The sequence below is a fragment of the Chionomys nivalis genome, chromosome 12 (genome assembly GCF_950005125.1).
Source record: "Chionomys nivalis chromosome 12, mChiNiv1.1, whole genome shotgun sequence".
Taxonomy (NCBI): Eukaryota; Metazoa; Chordata; class Mammalia; order Rodentia; family Cricetidae; genus Chionomys; species Chionomys nivalis.
The window spans coordinates 1173798-1199845 of record NC_080097.1 but is presented as its reverse complement, the minus strand read 5'-3'; the positions used below and the strand labels follow the sequence as shown (position 1 = coordinate 1199845).

The following is a 26048-nucleotide window of genomic DNA, read 5'->3' as shown; positions in this document are numbered from 1 at the left end:
GACTCAAGTCAAAAGACAGGTTAGGCTGAGAGTGGAGACCACAATGCCTTGGGAGTGTGTTGGGAAAAAAGACTGAAAGCCGTAGGCCAGTTTTGGTATCTATGAGCAGGGAGGAGAGTCAGTTGCCAATTGCCTAGTGTCTGCAGATAAAATCCTCAGCATCTGGAGGCCAGCTTCACCAAATATGCAATCATATTGTCATTCTGTGATGATTGCTTCGAAATAAAAAAGAAAGCATTTATGAATATTTAATGAACATTAAAGTACAATCTGGATAATGTTTTATATATTAACTTAGAAACCTGTCTCAATGATATTGTTCCCCAGGGGGAAACCTGTCAGTTGCATTAGTTTAAATAGCACTATCCTATATATTATTATGATTTAAATTTTTTATGTTCATAAAATTTGGTTATACTTATATAATGCTCAAAAATGATCCTGGATAAACTATGGCTTTGAGGAAATGATACTTCCAGATGCATGGTTTTGAAAGTCTGACATTATGATGATACTTCTAGATGCATGGTTTTGAAAGTTTGACCTTATGCTTGATGGCGGCATTTTATTTCATCTTGTCTTTTTAACTACAAATGCCTACCATTTTGTGACCTAATAAGGTGATATGCTATTCATTTGGAAAATTTAATTTTGTATTATACATATTTCAGTCTATTTTTGGACTGGATCTTACCTACGAAGGTTACGGAGAGAGGTTACAGTGAGCATTTCTGAGCTAACAGATACTACAAACTGACATTTGGTGCAGTTGCTTCCGCTGAGGACTTTACTAAGAAAATAGTTTAAGTCACAGGCTTGGTAGGTAGACAGAGGCAAGCAACCCAGTAAAGTAAGAGCTTTGTTTTGGGCTTTCTATTGTTACTTCAACTTGAGTTTTGTAACCTTGTTCCAAAGGGTTTGTTTTGAGTGACTCTCTTACGAACAATGTCTCAGAGCTATGCATTGTTTCTTTGCACATGAAATCTTTTGCAATTAGAGATTTGTTAAATTTCATTACCATTTATATGGACAGAAGTGAAATATTTAAAATAATAATATCTCCTTAAAACAATTGCTCTGCATTTTATCCCTAAAATTAGAAATAAAGATAGATTTAGAAATAAAGTTGAGGCAAGTGGTTTCAATTAATCCTGTCACTGCCTTTAATGTTGGCAAGAAGAAAGGACTACATAGTTCTTTGCTTTTTTTCTCTCCAAATGAACCCTTGTTATTTAGCTTGTATTTATGTTTCTATATATACTCATTGCTAAGAATTCCATTTAGGGAATAAAGGAGAGAGCAGAGGCAAAAATGCTTATTGGTCAGATTATAGATGACCAAGGAGAAGTTTGAATGTAGACCTACATAATTGGCTCAAAATGTCAAAATGAGCTGGAACATAATTAGAAGCAAAACATACATTAGAATGTCAGGCTTCTCCCAGCAGCAAATTGCCTCAAGTAGAATCTACACTTAAATATAATTTCAAGAGTAAGAGAAAAAAGGTCAGCTCATTTAAAATATAATAAATAAGTAAATAAAAAGCCACATTTATTTCCCAGCTATCAAAACATGTGTAAGTGTAACCACTCACATCTTCTCTCAGCCATGCATGCGGTGACTTTACATGACATTATATACAAGGTCATTGGTTCCTATAATTTCCTAGGATTTCTTTATCAGCAAGATTCAATGATATGCATGAAAAGAGACTTTGAGCCAGGAATAGCATCCGTGGGATGCAGTCCCATAGGTAGAGAGTGGCATTGTTGGGTATTTTGCTCCTGTATGTCCTTTTAGACATTGTAAGATCTAAAACTGCTGATTTCTTTTCATCATCAAGATTATGGAAATAAATAATATTCATGCCTATTCTGAGTATTATTTAAACTTTATTTTTTAAAAGAAACCTGTGTGTGTGTGTGTGTGTGTGTGTGTGTATGCATGCATGTGGGTGTGTGTGCAGGGTCGAGGATAGTACTTGAACTTGAGGATTGCAAAAGTCAGATTTCTTCTTCTACTTAGTGGGATCCCGGAATCTAACTTGTTAGACAGCAAGTGCATTTTTACCCACCGAGCACTGTGCCAGCCCTCAAACACTTTTTAAAATCACCTTCGTCTTGAACACTATGGAGGATATATGTGAAATTCCTTATGTCTCAACTAACTAATGGTATATACCTATCTTCAGTATTTTTTCTTGCTAACATAATTATACTTATTAATAGTTTTCTCATAAAATATATACGTCACTAATTTTTATAGAGATCTAAAATGGCAAAACATTTTAATAAAAATATTTTAGTAATTTGAAACTTAAATGATAAATTCCCTGCATTAAAGACACTTACTTGAAGGAACATTATTAAGATGAGCTGAATAAAATTCTATTTTTGCCCTAGCAATCTCTCTTTTAGAGCCTGGTATTTTTAGTTGAAAGGTGTACTTCCCATCGATTATGTTAAAATCATTTTGAAATGCAGCCATCTAGCTGACAGAACAAACAGCTGTGAAAATGAGACCTGGAGATTTATGCAAATGGGGGAGCTCTGAATTAATTTCCTTCATGGAACAGACTGTCAAGTTTCTTGGAGTATTTATGCTCTATCTCTTAATTAGTAATTTTGCTAATGTCAGTCATATTAAATTTTCATAATGTAAACGATGCGTTTCATTGGCAAATATGTTCTAAGAGATTACAGATGAAAGCAGAGACTCTACATCTGATGCAGTTAGATTGACGAACACTGAGATTGTGTATGTCTTATTAATAAACACACTAAAATTTCATAAGAAGTCTTCTTTGAATAAGAAACACGGTGACTCCATAAAAAATTTTATTGTTCTTTTATATGTGCAGGGAATAAGATTTTGTTTCTGTTTAGCCTAAACAGAAAGCAGCTTTGACCAAGGGAATGCTAGCATTTCTACATATTAAAGTCTACTGCATTTTAGAGGTGGGGTTATCTTGTCTGTATTAGTTCTACCACCATGAACTAGGGACTGTTATTTGAGCTGCCCATTGGTTCTTTTCCAGCAAGAGTGTGATTAATTTTGGCAAGGGTTCCACGTGAAGTTTGATAAAGTCACTCCAGGCCTGCATTGCTTATGTATTTTTTGATCAGTTGAAAAGCACTGATTTCCTATTTGTTTAGGTTAGGACTTTATTGGCACAATTTATTTATACCATTTATGATTTTCCTCAATTATTCTGTAAAAAATACTGTTGATAATCGTAAATGTGCTGCCTTAAAATTTATTCATTTCCACATAGATGGACGTCAAAAGTTCCTTCAACTTTTTAAAGTGGTTAACAATATAAGAAGGAGCGTTTACGTGTGTGGTGCTCTCGCATGCCCGTGCACATGTGTGCATGCATGAGTGCACTGGGCTGAACGTGCACATGTGTGTTTACCTGCATGTGGAGGCCAGCAACTTGTCAAGTGTAGCTTCTTCATTGCTTCTCCATTTTATTTATTTATTTATTTATTTATTTATTTATTTATTTATTTATTTATTTATTTTGAGACAGGCTCTCTTTCTGAGAGCTCAGTGATTGACTAGATTGGTCATCGTGTCCTTGTCTGGGCTTCGTCAATGTTGGGCTTATTGACATGCATCATCTTGCTTGGCTTTTTATGTGGTTTCTGAGAAACTGAATTTAGGTTCTCATTTCTGTGAGATAAATACTTCATTTACTGAGCCACTTTCTAGACCCAACAAAAAAACAGTTTTTGAGGAGAAACCTTTGTATATATTTCTAGCTATATTCTTATTTTATTATCATAATTGTACCCAAATAATTGTATACAATAATTATATACAAAATATGATTTTTCATGAATGAATGTAGTATAATTTAAGCATATTTCCCCCTTTCTCCTTATTTTGCTAATAATGTCTAGAAATAATAAGTGTCTATTTCAAGGACTAAAAATCTTTTTGTTTTTTGACATTTAGTGAGTAATGTCTCCCAGAAAAGTCGCATACGTGTGTAATGTCAGAGTCTACAGTCTCCTGGCCGCTGTGTGGATCAGTACTCACAGAAACCAGAAATAACAAACAAACCTTCTCCTCTTGGCATTTCCTTCCCTACACAGATATTAAATTTAAAGCCCATTATCATAGTTTCCTTTGTTTGGAAGAAGATCAATGGTGGTTATTTTGACTTGCTTTAAAATTCAAATTAGTTTTTTTCGTAAGTTTTAAATTGTTTTAAATCTAGACAATCTTTGGTCATCTGAAATTTAACGTCATATATTTTTTAATCTCTGTATTCACATATTCTAGATATTTTTGTTCTAATTTATTAGGAAGATATTCTTGTATATAGTATAAGGGGCTCTTGCAGCTTCAATATGGAATATTCAATAAAAGTAATCTAACTTGTCTTTGAACCATTCATTCTGATACCCTCTGTCAATTTTGTAGTTATGGGGATTAAATTCATGGTCTGGAATATTTAAGTGGACAAATATCCACTACTGAGCCATGTCCCAGATCTCTTTTTACTTTTTCTTACAGACAGGGCCCTACTAAGATGCTGAGACTTTCCTTGAACCCACTCTGCACTCGGCAGCCCAGACACATCTTAGCTGAGCGCCTTCTGGCTCAGGCACTTGTATGATTGTAATGGGCCTACTGCCCCTCCATGTGTGTGTTTGTGTATGTATGTGTGTGTTATGTATGAAAATGTGCAGGTCGATTTGTTGCAAAGAGCAGAGGAGGATTGGGTGTCCTTTCCTATTACCCTGTGTCTTATTCCCTTGAGGTGAGACCTCTCATTGAAACTGAATCTTGTTGCTTTTTAGCCAGGCTGGTGGCTCAGTTCTTCCTCCTGAGGCTGACTACCAAGGTCCAGCTATCAAAGTTTTGAAGTCCAGCAATCAAAATCCCCCTTTGGCTGCCCTAATTAACATGATCAATCAAAATTAAACACCTCATCCTAGCACAGAGCTTCCCTTTTACCTTTATAAACTGCCATTTGCCTACGGGTCAAGTCTGTCTCCTCTCTCTCTAGGCTACATATTTGTCCTGGAAATTCTTCTCCCTCATCTTCTACTTCCTGTCTTTATCTCTAATTCCCTGTTCTTTGTCCCTCTTGGGCAAATAAATACCCTTTGTGATGAGAAGTTGCTCTTGGGGTGTCTTGTGCCAAATATTGATCCCTTTACTTTATTGCCAAATTTCTAGAGCTTTCTTACAGAAACTATAAAATACATTTGTATCAAATATGTTTCTTTTAGCTTGAAATAGGTTTGGAGACTTTGCCTATTGTATTTTCTTTTTTTTAGTGATTCTGAGTTGATGGGATGTAGAAAACTAAAACAACAAAACCCTGAAAACAAAACAAAAACAAAACAAATATTAACAAACAATAAAACCCAAGCAGACACACTATAGGCCTAGGTTTGAATTAGATGTTTTTTTCTATAGCTAAGCCCCCACACACTTTTTTTTTTTTCATTTTGTGTTGTGTTAAAAGAAAATATACAATGTGTCCTGTAAGCCTCCATTTTCTTAGGGGTTTCCTACCCACATACACATAGTGATCAGCTGCAGGGATACTCAACCACATACACACATGCATAAATAATCTATCTTATTGTGATATCTGGAAATTTTGGCTTTATTGTTTATTGATACAGAAGTTATAGAGACAGTCATACACAGAGTGTAGGAAGCTTAGCATTTTGGCTCATTATGGATTTGGGTTTTCGACATAAGAAGTGCATAGGAGGAAGTGGATGGATCTATATATTAGTCATTAGAAGGTCCTCTCTTTAGATCTACAGGTTAAATTGGTAATGACATGCTCTTTCAGATTCTGGCAATGAGGAGTTAGCAACTGGTCTCATTTTTCTGATATCTGTCACCTATTTTTCTATCTACCTATCTACAATCTATCTGCTTATTATCTATCTATCTATCATCTATCTATCTATCTATCTATCTATCTATCTATCTATCTTCTATCTATCATCTATCTATCTAACAATTTTCTGTCTATCATCTATGTATGTATGTATGTATCTAAAATATATCTATCATCTATCTATCTGTCTGTATATCATTTATATATCTTCTATCTCTAATTTATCTATCTTATCTATCATCTATAATGTATCTCTACCTTCTATCTATCTCTGTATATTTTTAATCTTCAAAGACTGATTAAGATGAATATTTTACACTGTAATTTGGGACAACTTTTAAAGCTTTAACCTTTTTATATAACAGAAATCTGAGTAGCCACTGGCCAGTATTAATTGCAGAGGGACCTTTATGTGCTAGTTAGGTCATCTAACTATTAAATAGAATTTAGTGTGTGGTGCTAAGAATGTTCTCCATGTTATTTAGGAGTGGCACTGCTGGCTACCATCTGGAGATGTAATTTGTCATTATCTTCTCTCTCCAGTTCCCTCAATCATGTATTATCATTTTGTTTTATTTTATGGGTAACTGTAGACAACCATGAGAGTTAGCAAAGAGCACACATTTTTCTGCATGCAAGACTCATCTTTGTATCATGCAAAATATGCTTAAAGAAGTCACCCAAACTTAATAAGATATTAGCAATTCTTAGGAATGTCTCACATTTGTTTTTAAAGTTGGTTAAATAAGAAGACTGTTATTGACTAATGTGGTTGTGGGATGCTGGGAAAGAACAGCTGGGGAGCAGAAAATAAAATTTACCAAACTAAAGTGAAATGAAAAATTAGGATATGAGTATGAATCTGTCATCAAGGGAAGTAATAATTCCTTCAGTGTTCACCCAAATGACCATCAGTGACAATACACAACAGCCAGAGATGACCAACTCAGTGTGAGTCAGGAAGCATTAAAGCCATTGCTAAAAGTATGTTCACAGGACATTATCATAGTGGAGTTAGTGATGAATCATCACAAAAATAAATCCAATAGGAGTCAAGCAGCACCAACAAAAATGTCTAAAGTTATATTGGAAGGGAATTAAAGTATTTTTAAAGGATTTGGGGGTGGGCAAGAGGGACAATTGCATTAGGTTTATCATTTCATTGCTTTAAATTTTGAGTCAAATTGCCACATTCTGTTGTAGAGTAACGTCCAGGCGTGAGTAACAATATGGTCTAGAGTTTCAGATGGGGCTTACTTTATGGGTTTGTGGAGCATTTGACACAATAATGGCCTCACAGAAAGAATAAAATAAAATTACCTCTAAAAGTGCCTGTGATTTTTCAACTGGTCATAAACTTTTGTCTTTGATCAATAAAAATGAATTATAGACAGTGAATACACCGGAGAAATAATATGACCTACAGTGTGGTCTTTGGTGGCTTTCAGTAGCCCAGACTCTTCATGGACTGGCTCCAGATGACAGCTCAGCTCTTTTCACATGTTCCTTCCATGCCTTCAAGTTTTAGCTCCATTTCAGGCCCATCCAAAATCTTGCCAAGACACCCATGGAAATGCTATTTACCTCAGAAGCCTTACAGACCTACTTTTCTTGAAAGCACTCTCTTCTTACTATTAAAATAAGATGAGATTTGGAGGCATGGAAATCATGAAAATAATGTATTCCTAGAATTTTTAAGTGCCAACCAGGACATGCTCAATATTACTTACAAATAAGTATATGTATTGTATGATATTGCACATTTTAGTCTAGTTGTTTTCTAGTAAGGGATAAGCTATTATAATTCTTCCTTAAAGCCTTGATTATATTAAACAGGAGGAGCTAATGAATGTGTCCATGTCTGCGCTCCTCTTACCTCTATTACATATAGAAAAGTAATAAAATTATGAAAGATAACAAACAGACATATGACTTAGACTTCATTACCAAGCAGTTGTGAAAGGTATTTTATGAAAAAAAGGACCTTCAGTGATTTCGAAGCTAGAGTGTGGGGACATGAGGACTTGAAACTCAAAGAGCAATAAAAAAAAAATGTGAGCCCAAGTATTGAGAAAATCAGGTTGTGACCATAAGAATCCATCTTTCTTTCAGAAAAATAATTGATGGGGTAGCTTTAATCCTATCTAAAATTTATTAGTCTAACTTTGTTTCTGATTGCAAGAATAAAAAAGAGGGTTAAAAAAATCCCAGGACTCAATTGCTACTACACCCTCCAAGAAGAGTCAATGCAGTTGGAAGGGGAAATGAAGGAAGACTGAAGGAGTTAAAAGGGAGAAAAGTGGGTGTGTGCACATGGTCTAAGTACATTGTATGCATGTATAAAATCACTGAAGCAAACATTTTAAAATCCCAGGAAATTTTGGCTAGGATTCGATAAATGTCTGTCTAAAGGCTTATTTACAATTCTAAGAAAATAATGAAAAGTTCAAGGACCCAAAACTAAGAAGAGTTGGTTGAATTCCCCACCATGGGTAATTCATGATGTCTGTATTGTTGTTTGAGTGTTCTATCAAGGAATATAAGGTATACGCCGTAGGCCCTAGAGAGTTGAAATAGTTGAGTGAAACTGCTGTGTGCGTGCTGGGTTCCTCTCTTGTGTAGACTGTCTGGACAAAAAGCAGGAAGACAAGATAAGGAAGCAGCTTGCGTGCTTTAGTGGACAAGGACAGCCTGTGTGCCTCCCTGGACAAGGACAGCCGATGCATGTCTCACAGGCACTGCGTCATGGACAGAACAGTGTTAGCACCATAGAAAACTGAAGTAAGACAAAATGAAGAACTTAGTGTTCACCGTAAGATGAAGCATCAACAGATGTAACTTGTTTTGATCAAAGCTAGTGTTGTGGGGTTTGGAGTTCAGAGTTAGCTCACCTGTTATTGACAGATTAACCACTACATCTACTTTGGAACTCAAGTCATTAAGTATCTGCCAGAATTGAAGGTACATTTATTCTAAGACCAAACAATTCTATTTCTAGATTAAAAAAAAAACAAAACAAAAACTTACGTTACATGTGAACAAATTGATGTGTGAGGATGCTTGGAGCAGCACTGCTTGAATTCACAAAGTTTAGAAACAAGTATCCAGCACCAATTGCATTACTTTTCTACTAAGGGGAAAAATGGGTCAGTTAGCAGCTTCACACAGCATCCACTCATCGACTCTTGGTGTCTAGAATCTGAAGGGCAGGACAGGCATCATTCTTTGCTCATGGTCAGAGACTGAAATCATGGTGTTAGCCTGGGCTTTGCTCACACCTGGAGTTCAACCTTATTTTTCTTGGTATCAGAATCTATTTCTTTAAATGAGAGGAGAGTGATCGGAAAGAGGCTCCTAAGGACAACACAGCTACCCTGATTTATCCAAGGACATGATATCTACCTCAATTTGTGTAGATTATACTCTGCACAGTTACTGACGTATTTTGATTTAACATTTTATTGTAGTTGTGCTGGGGTTGAACCTAGGGACTAACACTTGAGCTATATAACTCAGTCTCTGTTGTTTATATTATTTTTTTCAGTATTGGGTGTGTGAGCTGGGCAAACATCTACACTGAGCTAAATCCTCAGCTTTATTTTAGCTTTTGTCACAAGACAAGATCTTATTAAATTGCTTAGGTTGGCCTTAAACTCACCCTTTAGCTGAGGCAAGTCTTGAATTTGGGACCCTGCTGTCTCAACTCCTAAGTAGCTGCCATTATAGACTTGAGCAAACACTCTTGAACTTCTTTTAGTATTGCTCAAATTTTTTGATTTTTTGATATATTTCACAACAAAATTAAAAACATAATAAAAAGCAAAAGAGTGAATTAAAAATCACTAAATTTATCAGCAGTATTAATTGATCCAATATTGCTGAAAGTAAAATTAACCTTGAATTTAATGTACTCATATTCTCTCAGTAAATATGGCAAATAGAATAAAAAAAGAACACATTGTTTCTTCAAAATGTTCAGTAATTCTTTAAAGACAAATAAAAGGATGATTAATCACTTTAATGGTTGAAAGGAAACATGGACATTAATTTGTAATTAAGATATTATAGCATCTATTGTTTTTATAATATGATAACTCTCTTGGGCATGATTTTATAACTGAAAACTTAATAGAGCAAGTAATTAGCACTTAGACTTTGCAAATTAAGAAAGTCTCTACCAAACAACTAATATTAATATTTAAGTACTTCCTGTTTTGGAGTGTGGTATATTACTTATGAATAAAACTATTTACACTTGTATGACTGCAAAAGAAATGAGGCCTGTTGTAGTGCTAGTGGGCATTTAAAATGGATAAAGGTTAAAGCCATGTAGTAAATGTTTAGTGTATCCATTTTAGTAACATCTACGCAGTTGCTTTATGTAGTAAGCAAAGGGGGAAACTGAGAAAAACCTTAGAACAATGATGCTTATCAACCCTTCTAAAAAAACTGATGGAAACCATGACTCATTTCGGATGTGTCAATCGCATGGTTTCATTTCCCTGGAAGGTGTTCCTTCTGTATATCTTTGGTGCTCCATCTAAGGACCACTGCCATGATCTCTTCCTGAGTTTGCTGGACTGCCTATTTCTGCATGGTGAGTGCTGTCTGCAACTCCAAAGTCTTCCATAGTTTATTTCCTGCATCCTTCTATGGCCCTATGATTGTTGCTGGTAGCCACTTTCTAACATGACCAGGACTTACACCAAGTCAATATGAACAGTTACATGTCCTAAGTTACTTTGGAGTATATCACATGACCTTACGTTTTTCTTTTGTATGTTTGTATGTATCCATGTGTGATGCTATATGAGTATGTGCTTGTGCATATCAACATATGGGTAGGTGCACATACACTTGTATATGTAAGACAGAAGCCAACATTATGTTTCTTTCTCAATCACTTTCTATCGTTCACTTTGGGATGGTCTTTCACTAGACCTGGAGCTCACTGCCACAGATAGACTGGATGTCCAGGGATGTCCAGGGATCCACCTGTCTCCCCTTCCTCAGTACTGGCATTACAGACACAGAATGTCCATAGTCTTTCACACTGCTTCTCAGAATCCAAACATAAATCCTCATCCTTCTGGGGAAAGCACTCTACTCACTGAGATGTCTCCATCGTGAGATTTTTATTATAGCATTTTAAAAATCTGTACTGTGCTTTGACTAATACTACAAAAAACCCAACCCACCCCAAGTACCTAACTAATAGATTAGAAGAAAAAAAAGGAGAGGAAACTGGACGTATGACTCAACCAGTAAAGTACTAGTCATGAAAGCCAAAAACCTAAATTTGATTTCTAGAGCACTTATAAGAGAAAGTCAAGAGACAGAGAAGTGAACTCGGGATGTGAAGAACTTGCTGTGCCTTAGGGTTCCCAGTACTCATATAAACACTGGGTGAGGCCACACTTCTCTAACCTCAGAGACTGGAGGGTAGCAGAGAGACTTATCACAGGGTTTGCTGGCCAGCCAATGTTGTCAAAACTTCAGATTCCAGGTTCAGTGAGAAACCCTGTCTCAAAAATGTATAGAGTATTAGAGGAGGACACCCAGCATAAACTGGCATCCGAATGCATACACACGGGCAACTGTGCCATCATATACATGTGCACACACCAAATACACAAATGCTTGAACATACAATTGCCCATTTCACCAAAATAAGAGGTATTGTGGGATGTGCTTGTAATTACAGCACTTGAGATCAGGAAGTTGAGACAGTGGCTTTCTGGGGCTGACTGACCTAGCCAATTCAATGAGTTCTAGGTCTGTTAAAAAGTAAGTTGGATCGTCTCTGAGGAATGATTCTCAAACTTATCATCTCATCTCCACACGACTGCTTACATATGCGCACTGCACCTGTATGAACACACACCTACATGCACATACACATGAGGGAGAGAGGGAGGGAGAAAGGGAGAGAGACAACTTCTGTGTGTTTTTAACCATCTTTCCTGATGTTTTATCATCAACCAATAACTATGCTTTGTCTGAATGAGAATGATCATGACTTCCTCCTGTAGTTGTAGTGCTTTGAATGCTTCTTGTAAAATTTGTTTGTGTTTTCATGGACTTAACTTATGACCATGCTCATGTGCTCATGTGCCTCTCTTGGTTCATGGTGTCTGCATTGCCATTAGCTCTATAACTGAGAAGGAGCAGAGAGTCAGCTGCTTTCCTTGGGATAGTGGAGTGATCAGGACGTGTGAACATGTATTGCTACTTTATGACTTGAAAATAGAGCTAAGCTGAAGGGGCAGGTCAGGGAAAGGTTTAGAAAGCAGCCTAGTCTTTAATACAGTCACAACGGCACCAGCAATCAAACACACCACATAAGGTGTATTAGGACCTCTTAAATTGATGGAGGAAGGTCATTGGTTAAATAATAAAGAAACTGCTTGGCCCTCATAGGTTAGAACATAGGTGGGTGGAGTAAACAGAACAGAATGCTGGGAGGAAGAGGAAGTGAGCTCAGATGCCATGCAGCTGCTCCCCAGGGCAGACGCGATGAAGCTCCGACCCAGGATAGACGTAGGCTAGAATCTTCCCGGTAAGTGCACCTTGGGTGATACATACATCATTAGAAATGGGCTAGTCCAGGTGCGAGAGTTAGCCGAGAAGAGGCTAGATATAATGGGCCAAGCAGTGTTTAAAAGAATACAGTTTGTGTGTTGTTATTTCGGGGCATAAGCTAGCCAGGCTACCAGGAGCTGGGGTGGCAGGAACACAGCCCGCAATCCCCACTACATTAAAAGAGTGTCTAAGCCCAAGTGTATTGTTTTTGCGTATTTTTCAATATGTGTAATGGAGAAAAAAACCAGCACTTTTACTCATATTTTGGTTAAAAAACCTTAGGGAATAATTTTCCCAGAACCACACAGCTAAAAATACAGTGCACCAGAGGTAAAATTGAAACATGCGGCAGAAAGGCAAGTTCCTGAATTATCATGTGGGTACACAGCCCAACTCATATACCCTGAGCCCAAACACTGCTGAAAATCCCCAATGCATGTTCTTCAAAAACAGTTAATTTATTGGCAAAATATGGTCTGACATGAGACTTACATAATGTCTTTACCAGTTTATCTAAATGTGCTATAGAAATACTAATGCGCTGGTTACAAGGTGCCCCTTCAGATGACCAGTATGGTGACATTACCCTTCTAACAGCTGGAACTTTTGCTCTCAAAATATGTCTCATTAAAAAAGCTTTTGGGCAAAGGATATAAATATTGAGGTGAAATGGGAGGAAACTGTAAACGCTGAATGTATGAAATTAAAATAGGTGGTTTTTAAAGGACAGAGCTATCTTTTGTTCTTACTTTGTTTCCCATGTACAATTCCTTGTGCCTAGAAAAGCAGCTGACACAATGGCCTTCAACAGTGTTCTGAATCAGATTAGAGGTACATATGGTTCAAGTTAGTATCAGTTCCAGCCGTATGGAGTGGAAGACGGACATGTACTCATGAAGAGCTAAAGGAAGAGAAGGGGGGCTTTCCTTGTTTACATCTCCCAATCACATGAAGCAGAGCTCACCCATCTGTGGAGAAACCTATGTGCCATTCATCAGAATGCATCACAGGCAAATTCCTATCCCTGCTGATGTTAGTATGCATCTGGGACATTACAGTTGCATTGGTATGCATCTAGGACTTACAACGCAATCACGGATTCAGTCCCACTCCACTGGGAAGCCATGCTCAAGGGCACAGCTGTTCTTGGCTCAGGTGCCTTTGCTAGAGGTGTCTTTGCCAGGGACCCCACTAGAGTACTCTTTATTCTAGATCTGTGCATTCCCATGCCTGGATCCTCACTCTTTCTGACAACCATCTCCTGGCTTATAAAAGACAAGACCTTTTGTTTCATGACTTCTAAGAAGTAAAGGATCCATACACTGTGTACTGCCTCGCATACTCACATGTCCTCACCTCACATTATTCTTCAGGAGCAAGAGTTATGGAGATGAAGGCTACTTCTGACTTTCTCAGTGCTTCTGCCTGAACAGCACAGTGAGTGAGTAGCTTGCCTGTGAGTTTCATTGTTTCTTGTCCTTGTTGACAACCTTGTCTCCTAGGTCTCAGTACTTGTTTCAGACCAACCTTTGTGCGCATATCCTGGATCTTGCCTTCTTCCTCACTATGATCCCATTGCTGTTGTCTTATTTATGGCATGTTTTAAACCTCACCCTTCCATACAGCCCTCAGTTTGATGTCTTCTCTCACCACTGGCTACTGTGATGGCTGAGCTTTATCAACTTGACACAAACCTAGACATATCTGGGGAGAGGGAATCCTAATTGAGAAAATGACTCTATAAAATTGTCCCGTAGGCAAGTCTTTGGAGGTATTTTCTTTAATAGTGATTGAAATCGGAGGATTCTGCTCGCATGTGGGCAGTGCTACTCCTGGGCTGGTGTACTATAAGAACAGATTGAGCAAGCCATGGGGAGTAAGCTAGTATGAAGCATTCTTTCATGGATTTTGTTTTAGTTCCTGCCTTGAATCCCTTCCTTGGCATCCCTCAATGAACTGTGAACTGGAATATGGAAGCTCTTTCTTCCCTGAGTTGCTTTTGTGTATGGTGTTTAATAAAGCAATAGAAACCCTGACCAACAACTATCAACTACTCTTTCTCTTTCTTCTGAAAACAGACTCATATTAGCCCTTTTGCACCTGTGACTACATCATCTGCTCATTTGGGATCATCTGATCTAACTATCCTTTCTGGACTTTTCCATTCTGGTCATGGGTCTCCCTCTGGGGTTAGAGGGTGTTTTGTGCCTGCATAGCTGTGTGTTTATTTGCTGCTTCCTCCCCTCAACTGAGAGGTTTGAAGGATCTAAAGTTTAGTTCTGTCTAATATCCTTGGTATAATTAGCATTTACTGATTTGTTATTAGTATGCAACAAATGGATGTATAAATAAAAATATGTATCATAAAAGGATAAATTCTAACACTGATAGCTAAGTAACAAATTTTAAACAAAAATTATTTAAAATATATCTTATTAATACATCCATTAAAAGTATAAAACTTTCTACTACCAAAGCTTAATATAAAAGAACTTGTTTTATCCTGTTTTACTCCATGATTCTTTGTCCCACAAACATCGGTCTTATTATTTCTATTTTTGGTGAAAACAAAATGTTTTGTCTCAGTCACTGTACTGTTATGTTTATTGGTCTACATGGGTCCTCTTAGTCAGGGACTAAATCCTAAGTCCTGTTTATACAGTTATTTATTGTTACTTTTTCCTTACCCCTTGTGAATTTTAACACAAATGCAGAAAGTCTTATCATCTAGTAAAGTCATCTCAAATTTGAAGTCTCTGAATTACATAGACAATCCCAAGTTTGTTTTTAGATTAGACACAGCATAAAAAGAAGAACTATAAAATAAGTCTAAAATAGGTTACATCTCACAAAAATGGATTCTTTAGTTAAAATTCCTGTTACATTGTAAATCAATCACAAATGACCATTGCTCCCATTTTCTCTTTTTGATGTTTTGTGGCATCCAAAATGTTATTTCCAAAATTTTAAAACTGATGTATGCTCTGATGGTGCAGAAAATGAATTCAAGTAACTTTACTAAAATTTAATGATCTCAAATTATCAAAGATATGATAATAGTTTTGAACCATGACTAATATCATTGCTAAAATAAGAACAATGGGTTAAACTGGCCATTGAAAATGTGGAGAATCTCACCCTTGGAAACGTGGTGAATCTGTCCAATTCTTCAACGAAGCAGAACATCTGCAGGCTAATGGCTGACATGACAATCAACAGGCTGGCAGTGAACACCACCAAGCTTCCAAGCTTCTTCCCAGGACCAAATATCTTGTACACAAAGTCTTCCAATGCAGGTGAAATCTTAATAAGCCGAACTACCCGAAGAACCTAGTCATGGAGAAAAAGGCATACATGCCAGAAAAAGAATTTTAAAGAAATCCATACTAAAATATCAATTTTCATGGTACTGTGTAAAATGTCATAATTTTCCATTTCATCTAGAGACTAAAAATAATAATAATTTAAGGTAACTAAGACATCTTCAGCATGTGGTCTGACATATAGTGAGAACACAGTAAATCTCAAATCAGGGAGTAAGGGCAAACATTAGCAACTGTTTGAACACACAATATGATCTTTCAGAGTGGCATTAACTAGTACATAGTGTTGACATGAAACTAACATTTTCCAATTCTTAATACCAAAGAAAACATTTCACTCAGCATTAGTTTATTTAATATCTCCTGCAATAAGCCTTCCTAGGTGGGTATTACATATCACAAATGGGCAAAATCAAACATCTATCAAGGACAGGCTCAGACTCCTACTCTAACATCTGCTTCTTTTTCTTCTTTTAAATAGATTCTATTGTGTTTTAGCCAAGTGATTCCCCAGGGCAACAGACTATCTTTTAGCCTTTGCCTCTGCACTCTGTAGCTGAGTGTTCCTAACAGTCTAGGTTCAAGTTTACCAAGAAAACAAGAGACTTGTGCAACTATAGGCATTGTGGATCAAACATGCCCTAGGTATATTTATTATATTCATTTTCTCTTTCTCTGCCCTAAAAATGGAAACAGGTGGAATGGTACCTATAATACAAACAGAAAGCATGGGAAAGCCTACAAAAGGTCAGATCTAACCTATCAGGCTGGATCCTGTTTTGTGGAAACAAAGCACTGGTTTTACTTGGGTGTTTACTAACTGCTTAATTTGTCATCTCTACTCTACAGATGTTATGTATTCTACTATATGTTTAATTGGAAGGTATTTGCAAATCTAAACACAAAGATAAATAATATATTAGTTTTTAAATTTAAATATTAATTATGTGTCAACCTTATTAGGGAAATATTTTATGGTAATATTACTAGAGAGCATAAAGCAGATGAAGTTCTGAGGGGAATATAATTAAGAAATATAAATTGAGGGCTTGAAATATGGCTCCATTGATGGAGGAGGGTCATCTTTCTATCTGTTGCTTTCATTGGTTAATTAATAAAGAAACTGCTTGGCCTCTGATAGGGTAGAATTTAGATAGGCAGAGTAAACAGAACAGAATGCTGGGAGAAAGAAGCCAAGTCAGGAGTTGCCATGATTCTCTCACTCCAGACAGACGCAGGTTAAGATCTTCCCTGGTAAGCCAACTCGTTGTGCTACACAGAATATTAGAAATGGGTTAGATCAATATGTAAGAGCTAGCCAATAAGAGGTTAGAACTAATGGGCCAGGAAGTGTTCAAAAGAATACAGTTTCCGTGTAATTATTTCGGGTAAAGCTAGCCAGGTGGCGGGATGCAGCCCTGCCGCCGCTCCCATTACAACACTCCATAGTTACGAGTATTGGCTGTTTCTGTGAAGAAATGGACTCAGTTCCTAGCACCAACATCAAGTTGCTATAACAACCTATTATTCCTGTTCTAGAGTATCTGACACTCCTGACCTCCTAAGGCACTAGGCATACATGTACCATACATACATACATGCAGTCAAAATACTCATGTAATAAAACAAAAATAAATAAATCTTTAAAAAAGTATATATTAACATGTAATGAAAAGCTGAAATAAAAATGACATTTTCCACTAAGTGTAAGGTGTCATCATTTTTTCAAATACCTCCAAGGAATAAATAAAAATGTTGCTAATTAATATGTGACAGGCCATAGATCATAAGTGGTATCCCAAGTTTAGAAACACTAAATTCATAAACTGTATTATTAGCAGAAACAAGACATCATACATAGAAGGACATTTCTGAATGATATCTGGAAGAAATGGATATCTTATTTGGAATATTTTAAAAAGGAGATCTTAATATTTTAAACATGTAAAATAGCTTGAAGGTTTTTGCTTTTCTAGTGTACTATCTTCTTATGCTTCCTGGCTTTTCTTTGTTAAATCATTTCTGCTGTATGCTTAATCCATGAGACTTAGGCAGAGGCTCACAGCTTCCATGGCACAGGCCTGGCAAGAATATTTAGTGACCTGAGCTATCCTCAGGAATTTTGTAAGAACCATGGAAGGCTCAAGCTTCTTGGAAACCATCTTTGTGTGGAATAAGTCTACTTAAGAAAGAAGTCAATACAAAGTAAAGTAAAGAAATAGGTAGAGTCCCCATGAAACCACACAATCATCAGTCTCTGAATTCTACCATACATGAAGCCTTACCTACTTCTCTAGATTTTTATATAACAGGAAACACTGGTGGTGAACCTTATTGCCCCTACTGTGAGAATGGATGCACATTGTGCAGTATGTCAAATAAATGAACTGCATACATGACTGAATAAGTTGTGAGGATGTTTTATGGTCTAGTAGTTAGTTGTTTTTATGTAATTCTTGACACATTCAATTTTATCATCAATTTTATCTTTTATCTCTGGAAGGCTGGGATCCATGCCTGGCTGATATTCTTCTTAACTTGATTAATAGGTTTATTCAAGATACTTCGTTGTTTTCACTATCAGGCTTATCATCTATAATTATGTCCCTTAACATGGACATAATTAAAATGCCCATGCCGATTGTTCATATCCAGACAACTATATCCCAAGAATAACCAATGATAGGCATGTTCAGTGTACTAGTCAATGGTCTCTTGTTATGACTAAAGCTTCTCTGAACAAAACATTTAAAGAGATAAAAGATTTATTTTGGCTCACATTTTGAGAGGTTTTACTCCATCATGGTGATTTAATCCATCTGCATGCCTAGACTATGTGATGCTACCACCTAGATGGTATTTTCGCTGTGTCTTCTTTGGTAACATTCTCACAGACACACAGTCATATGCAGAGTGTGCCTTAAAATACACTAGTTGGATCTCAGTCTAATCAAGATGATGGTCAAGAATAGCTATTACATTTGATATGCATGTTTATTCACAGAGATTTCAAGATACATTAAAAATTCTTGAACAAACTACTTCACCAATGGTTCCTAAAGATCAAGACAGAATCCTATAAGTGATGAGGCATTTGTGTCCAAAGACAATATGGAAAAGCCAGAGCCATCAGAGCATCTTAATAGGCTCTTGTCATCTTAATAGGCTCTGGTTTATAAAAGGCCAGTTGTAGGTCTGGGTTTGTAGGGTACTTGTTTTTAATTTTTGCACACTATGGTTTCATGTCCTTTTCTTCAATTCTGTGTTATAAGTTGTATTATAAAATCTAGAGTTAGCATTTTTCAAATACAATGGATTTACTATCACCAATAAGTAAAGTCATGAAGTTGGAATATATTTTTTCTAAGGCAGTGGTTCTCAACCTGTGGGTCACAACCTCTTTGCCAAAACTCTGTCTCTAAAAGAATTTTATTATGGTTCAAAACAGTACCAAATTTTAGCTATAAAATATCAGCAAAATTAATTTTATAGTTGGGGAGTCATCATAACATGAGGAACAGTATAAAGGGGTTGAAGCATTAGGAAGGTTGAGAACCACTAATCTAAGGAATTAAAATCCTATTTCTGTTGCGGGAGGTCCTTCTGCTCCTTCAGCCAATAGCTGCTGAGATACCAGCCCACCACGCCCCAACGCCCCAGTGGGCTGGTATCTCAGCAGCTATTGGCTGAAGGAGCGGAAGGACCTCCCGCAACATATTTCTCTAATTTAAAACTTAAAATTCTGCTGTCATTTTATTTCTAAATTACTTAAATATATCTCTTCAGAAAGCATTAATATATATTTTGATATTTCCATGATAAATTATACAAATTCTTGTCAGAAATTTGACTGCATTTGAAGTGTTTTTGATTAGGACTCTCATGTATTTTCGTAATCATTTTACCATGAATTTAATAGTACAATGAACACATTCTAATATGAAAAGATTATTAAAATGTAATTAATAATTAACATTTATTAATTATAAAGCAATTCTATCCAAAGCAACATGTTTGATAAAATATACCATTTTTATGAATGAATAATAACAAGTACCATTACTTAGTCAACACAAAACAAAAAAAGTAAACATTTGTAAGTAATAATGTAAGATGAATTAAAATCTGTGACAGCAAATTTTACAACCCTTAATGAATCCTTTGTAAACAATGGTTCAGTAAGAATATTTACAAAGAAGGTAAATACTTGAAATAAACTTATATCTCCTCCTCTGTTTATTTTAATTTATTTATGTATTTTACATCCCAGCCATAGTTTCCCCTCTTTCCTTTCCTTGCATTCCCTCCTGGGCCCCTGTCCTACTCAATCCAGTCCTCTTTTGTTTCTGTTCAGAAAGCTGCAGGTCTCCAACCAACAACAGAATAGAGGGAGGGGTACAGTTCTGCTGGTAGGTAGGCCATTCACCCATTCTGACTTGTGTGATCTAGTCCTGCTTGGCAGAAGTCTTCTGGGGTTGGGGAGGGCACATAAGAGGGGCCTGGGGCTATCAGTGACAGCATGGGCTTGGGGAAGGGTTACCAGGGGCAGAATCCATGGAGGACTGCAGTTCTGCTGGTGGGCGGGTCACTCACCCTTTCTGGTAGGTACGGTCAGTGCCTCAGTGGCAGAAGTCTACTGGGATTTCCTCTAAAAGTTTCTGCCATCTTACTTGGTTTAGAAATTGCTAACTATAACTAGATATATTATAAACATATGTATACAAGTGTGTATACCTGTAGACACTAGTTGGGAACATGTCAGTTTGAGGAGGCTTTTTGAGATGGCATAGGAGTAGCGAGGCATCTGGGGCATTGGCTGTGGAGAAAGTTCAGCTGGGTGCATTCTCTGCCTCTCTGAGCTAGCAGTCTTTCATCCCAGCATCTGACTCCAGAGTTTTTATGGATAAAATCAAACGATTAAGATTTTGTTAACCACAAAGCAGTCTTGTTAAAGATTTGTATATATTACTGTGAATTCTAAGGAATTTAAATCAATGTTTATAATTTGCTATGGTACTATTTCTAATAATTAAGATGTCATTGAAATCCCCCAATGTCATATTATGATGTACATATATATTAGGTGATTTTATGTAGTTGCAATGGTAAATTATTTCCACTTTGCTGAGAAATGGGCTTTAGTTGTCTTACCTGGAAGTATGTGAACTGAGAGTGATAAAGATCTGGATACACATGGAGTGTGGTCCCAATAACAAGCAGGAGTTCAAACTTGTGGAGAGATGAGCTGATGTAGCCAGTAAATCCCAAGCACCATATCTTTAGAAGTGCTTCCAGGTCAAAAAGGACTGTAAAAGCCACCTAAAGCAACAAGGAGACACCAAGATTGACATTTAAGACTGTACATTTCCAATTTCCTCATATATTTATGAAAAGTGAGTTCTGGCCACTGTATATAAACTAAAAAGCCTCACAATGACATTTTTTATTTATAAAACATTTCATGTATATGTATGTATATGTATATGTGCATATGAGTATAGTTGCCTGGCAGAGGCCAGAAAGGGCATCAGATCTGCATACATCTTGAATTACAGGCAGCTGTGAACTCTGGATATGGGTACTGGGAACTGAAGTCTGTTCTTCTGTAAGTGTAGCCAGAGTTCTTAACCACTGAATTATCTCTCCAGCCCTAACATTTTTTTTTAAAAAGATATGCTTGAAACATATCAGTTAAAAACATAAGAGACTAAAGCTATATTAGACCATCAGAAACATCGATTCATCTAGATTTTGAGGTATATAACAAGTAGAGAAATTAAGAATCTATACCAAGTAAGAAATTTGTAAACACAAATGATATATTTTAAAAATTTTTCACATAAATTCCAATATCAAAAAATAACAATACTATAAAGTGTACAAATACAGGTAGCATGTTTTCCCATTCTTTAACTGCTCGGAGGGTGATACTTCTTATTTTATTGAAATAGGTTATAATTGGAATTAAAATAGGCAATACTATATTAACTTCTAACTAAAGGACATGAAACTGAATATTGGGATTAGTTGTAATTTTAGAATATCTCAGCATACACTATAAAATTGTTAGAAATTAAATCTCTTTATTTCTGTGCCATTATTGAATATAGAAAAGGATTTTATTCCACTCATATTTGGAAAATGTAGAGAAATGGAATTATTGTAATAACATTAAGAAATGGAATACTTGTGGTGGTGGTGCACAACTTTAAACCCAGCACTCGGGAGGCAGAGGCAGGCGGATCTCTGTGAGTTTGAGGCCAGCCTGGTCTACAAGAGCTAGTTCTAGGACAGGCTCCAAAGCTACTCAGAGAAACCCTGTCTCAAAATAAACAGAGAAACAAACAAACATAAAAAGAAATGGAATATGGGAAGCAATGCAGATTGTTAATTTAGATATGCATAAGGATTTTGATATTTTTGAAGGCTACCATGTCTTTAAATTCAACTTGCTTTCTAGTTTTCCATGCTATGAACACTCAAAAAAGGGAAAACATTTTCATTTCTAGCTGCATTTTAAATACTATCCTTATTCCCACAAATAATTTTAGTTCTCATCTCTCACCAAAGATGATTCTATGTATAGTAGACAGAGACCATTACAGAAATCTACAACTAGTCAAAATGTAGAAAAATACTAACAGAGTTTCCCAGACTCAACTGCAACATAACCCCACACTGAAGGTTCAAAGACTCCAAAGACTGTAAGAGCCAGAGGAACAGAAAGTCTCCTTGGAGATAGGCTCTTCTATATTTGAAAGGAAAACTGCACCCATAAAATTACAGCAATATTGGTGCTTAATATACGACCAGCACAACAATACCGGTTGACATGAAAATATGGGTGGGGAAAATCTCACAAGACCTCATGCTTAAGAACTACAGACAGTTAATGAGAGAGAGGGAAAGTAGATCTTCTGCAGTGGTAGATTACCCACTCTCAATGCATATACACAGAAGAGCAATATTAAACAGACTAAGTTACACACACATTTGTAACAATAATAATTAACTTTGAGATAATTTTAAGATCACAAGAAAATGTGAATAAGATCTTCAGTTCACCTTTGTCAGAGGTTTCTGTTAACACACTGTGTTCTTGTCTTAGTTTCTCCAGGCATGCAGGCCTTGCATTCTAAATGTCATTGTGAAAGTTGTTTTTCTCCCTCACACACATCCTATCCCTCCAGATTAAAGGAAAGTGACCCAGCTCACTTTGGACCATCTGCATGATTTCCCATGGTGTTTATTAATTATTCCACTAATATTCTTCATTTTAATTCACCGAATGAAAGCACCTGAAGGGATCATTAGGCAAACACAGCCAAAATCTTCTGTCTATCATCCTACACATCACAATTGAATAAAATTTTATTTAGCCTCCAAGACTGTAGGGCAGGCTGGTCTCTCTCCTTCACCATCCTGCTTTAAACTTCAGAGTGCTGGCTTTACAATCGTATGCTACCTTGCCTGTGTTATTGAGGATTTTATACATATAAGTAGGCTTTTATAGTTGGCATTATGGGAGGGAAGCACAAAAACCAGATTCACATGTTTTAATGTTTGGAAAGCAAAAGATCATTTCCAAAAATATTTAAAATAAACATGCTTCCCAGGAATGTCAAAAAGTTACTCTTGCCTCAAAACTTTGATGAGCAATAGCACAGTCAGATGTAATGCTTCTCATGGGTTAATGTGTGTATTTATATCTTAGAGTTAATATCTTTAAAAGTAATTATATCTTACTGTTCATAAGCTTGCCAATGTTCTATGGTGTTATTTTGTGTTTCTTATCATTTTGGAGATTTTTTTATATTAAAGTCATTAATCTTTGTCTGCTAAATATACTGAATATATTTAGTTTATAGTTCACAAGTTTGCATTATAAATTTTACACTTTCATGTCCTTTTATCTTTAGACTTTTTTTTAGAAGATTACCTTTGAAGTGGTGTGGTGGCTTGAGCCTGTAATGCCAACACCAAGGAGGGAGAGGCAGGAGTAAGCTGAGACTTTATCTCAAAATAATAGACGAAGTGTGCACAATGGAGCTGTTGAAAAATAGTAGTCAGCACAGTCAGAGCCATATTATGTCATCCTACTTATCTGGACCATATTCTACAGTCTTTTTTTCACATATTTATAATATATATATATATATATATATATATATATATATATATATATGTGCACATATATGTGTACAAGTGCCCATGGGATTCAGGAAGGTCGTCAGATACCCTTGAGCTGGAATTGCAGGTGGTTGTGACTTGATGTGGGTGCTGGGAACTGAACTCTGATCCTTTGGAGCAGCAACACATGCTCTTATTTACTTATTTTTGTTTAAATTTCTTTTCCATTTTATGTGCCAACTCCAGCTCCCCCTCCCTCCTCTTCTCCTTTGTCTCTCCTTCCCACTCCTCATCTGCTCCTCAGAATGTATAAGGCCTCCCTTGGGGAGTCAGCAAAGTGCTCTTAACCACTGAATACTGTAAGCAGACTTTTCTATCCTGCCTGCCAGTTTCCAAATAACAGACATGGAGACTAAATAATTATAAATGCTTGGCTGAAAATTCAGACTTTTTTACTAATTAGTTCTTACAACATAAATGAATTCATTTCCATTAATTTATGTGCTGCTCCAAGGCTATTTTATTTCATCTATGAACTTCATATTGCTTCTTTCACATCTAGCTAGTGAACTCTTCTGACTCTGCCCTTCTTCTTCCCAGCATTGTGTTTGACTCTCCTGCCTAACCTTACCCTGTTTAGCTATTGGTCCGTCATCTTTATTAAATCACAGTGTACCCTGTTCAGCTATTGGTCTGTCATCTTCTTTATTAAATCAATCACAGTTACATATATGCACACAGTATAAAGGAATATTCCACAGAGTACTCTCTAGAAACAACTTTCACCCACTTAATACACCTTATGTGATGGTTAAATTTCAAGAGAACCAGAAAAGCTAAATATTAGGGGCTAAATATTAGGTCAAAGGCTAAATCTTAGAGGATGAGGAATGATAGAATACTGGTAAGAGACATGAGTTAAGGTTATGAGAGAGCTATAATGCTATTTTTTCTAATGCTGCCATGGTTTTGATGTTGTTGCCTTTGTTTTTTCTTGCACATAAGAGGCGTAGTTAAAGTTTCTATTGATGCAATGAAATACCATGACTAAAAAGCAAGTTGAGGAGGGAAAGGTTTATTTGATTTACACTTCAGTATTGCTGTTATCACCAAAGTCAGGACAGGAACTCAAAAAGGGCAGGATCCCATAGGCAGGAGCTGATGTAGAGGTCATGGATGGGGGCTGATTACTGGATTTCTTCTCATGGCTTGTTCAGCCCACCTTCTTATAGAACTCAGGACCAACAGCCCAGGGATGGCACCACTCATGGGCTCGCCTCTCTTCCCTTGGTCACTAAATGAGAAAATGCCTTATAGTTGGGTCTCAGCTGAGACTCCATCCTCTGATGACTCTATTTATGTCAATTTGATATACAAAACCAGCCAGTACAATAAGTACATATAAAGTATTTATTTGATAGTAAGAGCATAAAACACAATGTGAAAGTCCACAGTTTCAGAATGGCTATTTTAACTGTTCATTGAGGTGTCCTGACTTTGGGTTTGGAAAATTGAAAAGAAGGACAAAAAGAAGGAGGAAAAGGAGGGAAGGAAGGGAGAAAGAAAGGAAGGAGAAGAAGAAGGGAAGAAAGAAAGAGAAAAGAAGGGAGGAAGGAAGGAGGGAAGAAAGAAAGAAAGAAACAAGCAACAAAAGAAAAAAAGAAAGGAAGAAAGAAAGAAAGAAAGAGAAAGAAAGGAAGAAAAAAGGAAGGAAGAAAGAAAGAGAGAGAGAGAAAGGTGAGGAAGCTATGGAGAACAAACCAGTAAGCAGCGTTCCTCCATTAGATCTGCTTTGGTTTCTGCCTCTCCTCTTGCTTGAGTTCCTGCTGTTGCTTCCCTAGATTATGGACTGTAACCAGGATGAATAAGATTAAATAGCCCTCCCTCCTAAAATAGGTATATCTTGTTTGCTGTCATTATAAGAGAATTTATTAATAATCTTAGTAATGTACAGTCTATTTAGACTTTTTAAATTTTATTATAACACATATGACATGTAATGTATACCACAAAAAGCCTTCTGTCTTCAATAAAATTACCAATATTGGATCCAGATTTTAAAAATTAGATGATAGGTGCATATGGTACATAGACATATATGCAGGGAAATACACACATAAAACAAAAATAAATAAATT

The 26048-nt window shown here is 36.4% G+C and overlaps 1 protein-coding gene across 9 annotated transcripts in view; it reads right to left on the bottom strand.

Annotated features, from left to right (window-relative positions):
* Positions 1 to 26048, bottom strand: part of LOC130884855 (fibroblast growth factor 14) — a 989760-nt gene that overhangs the window by 123290 nt on the left and 840422 nt on the right. For all 9 annotated transcript variants that reach the window (XM_057786110.1, XM_057786112.1, XM_057786113.1 and 6 more), the window contains 2 exons: positions 20932 to 21099; positions 15596 to 15787 (listed from right to left, as the gene is read on the bottom strand). In XM_057786110.1, the coding sequence (XP_057642093.1) occupies positions 15596 to 15787; positions 20932 to 21099 (360 nt within the window). The remainder of the gene's footprint in view (positions 1 to 15595; positions 15788 to 20931; positions 21100 to 26048) is intronic.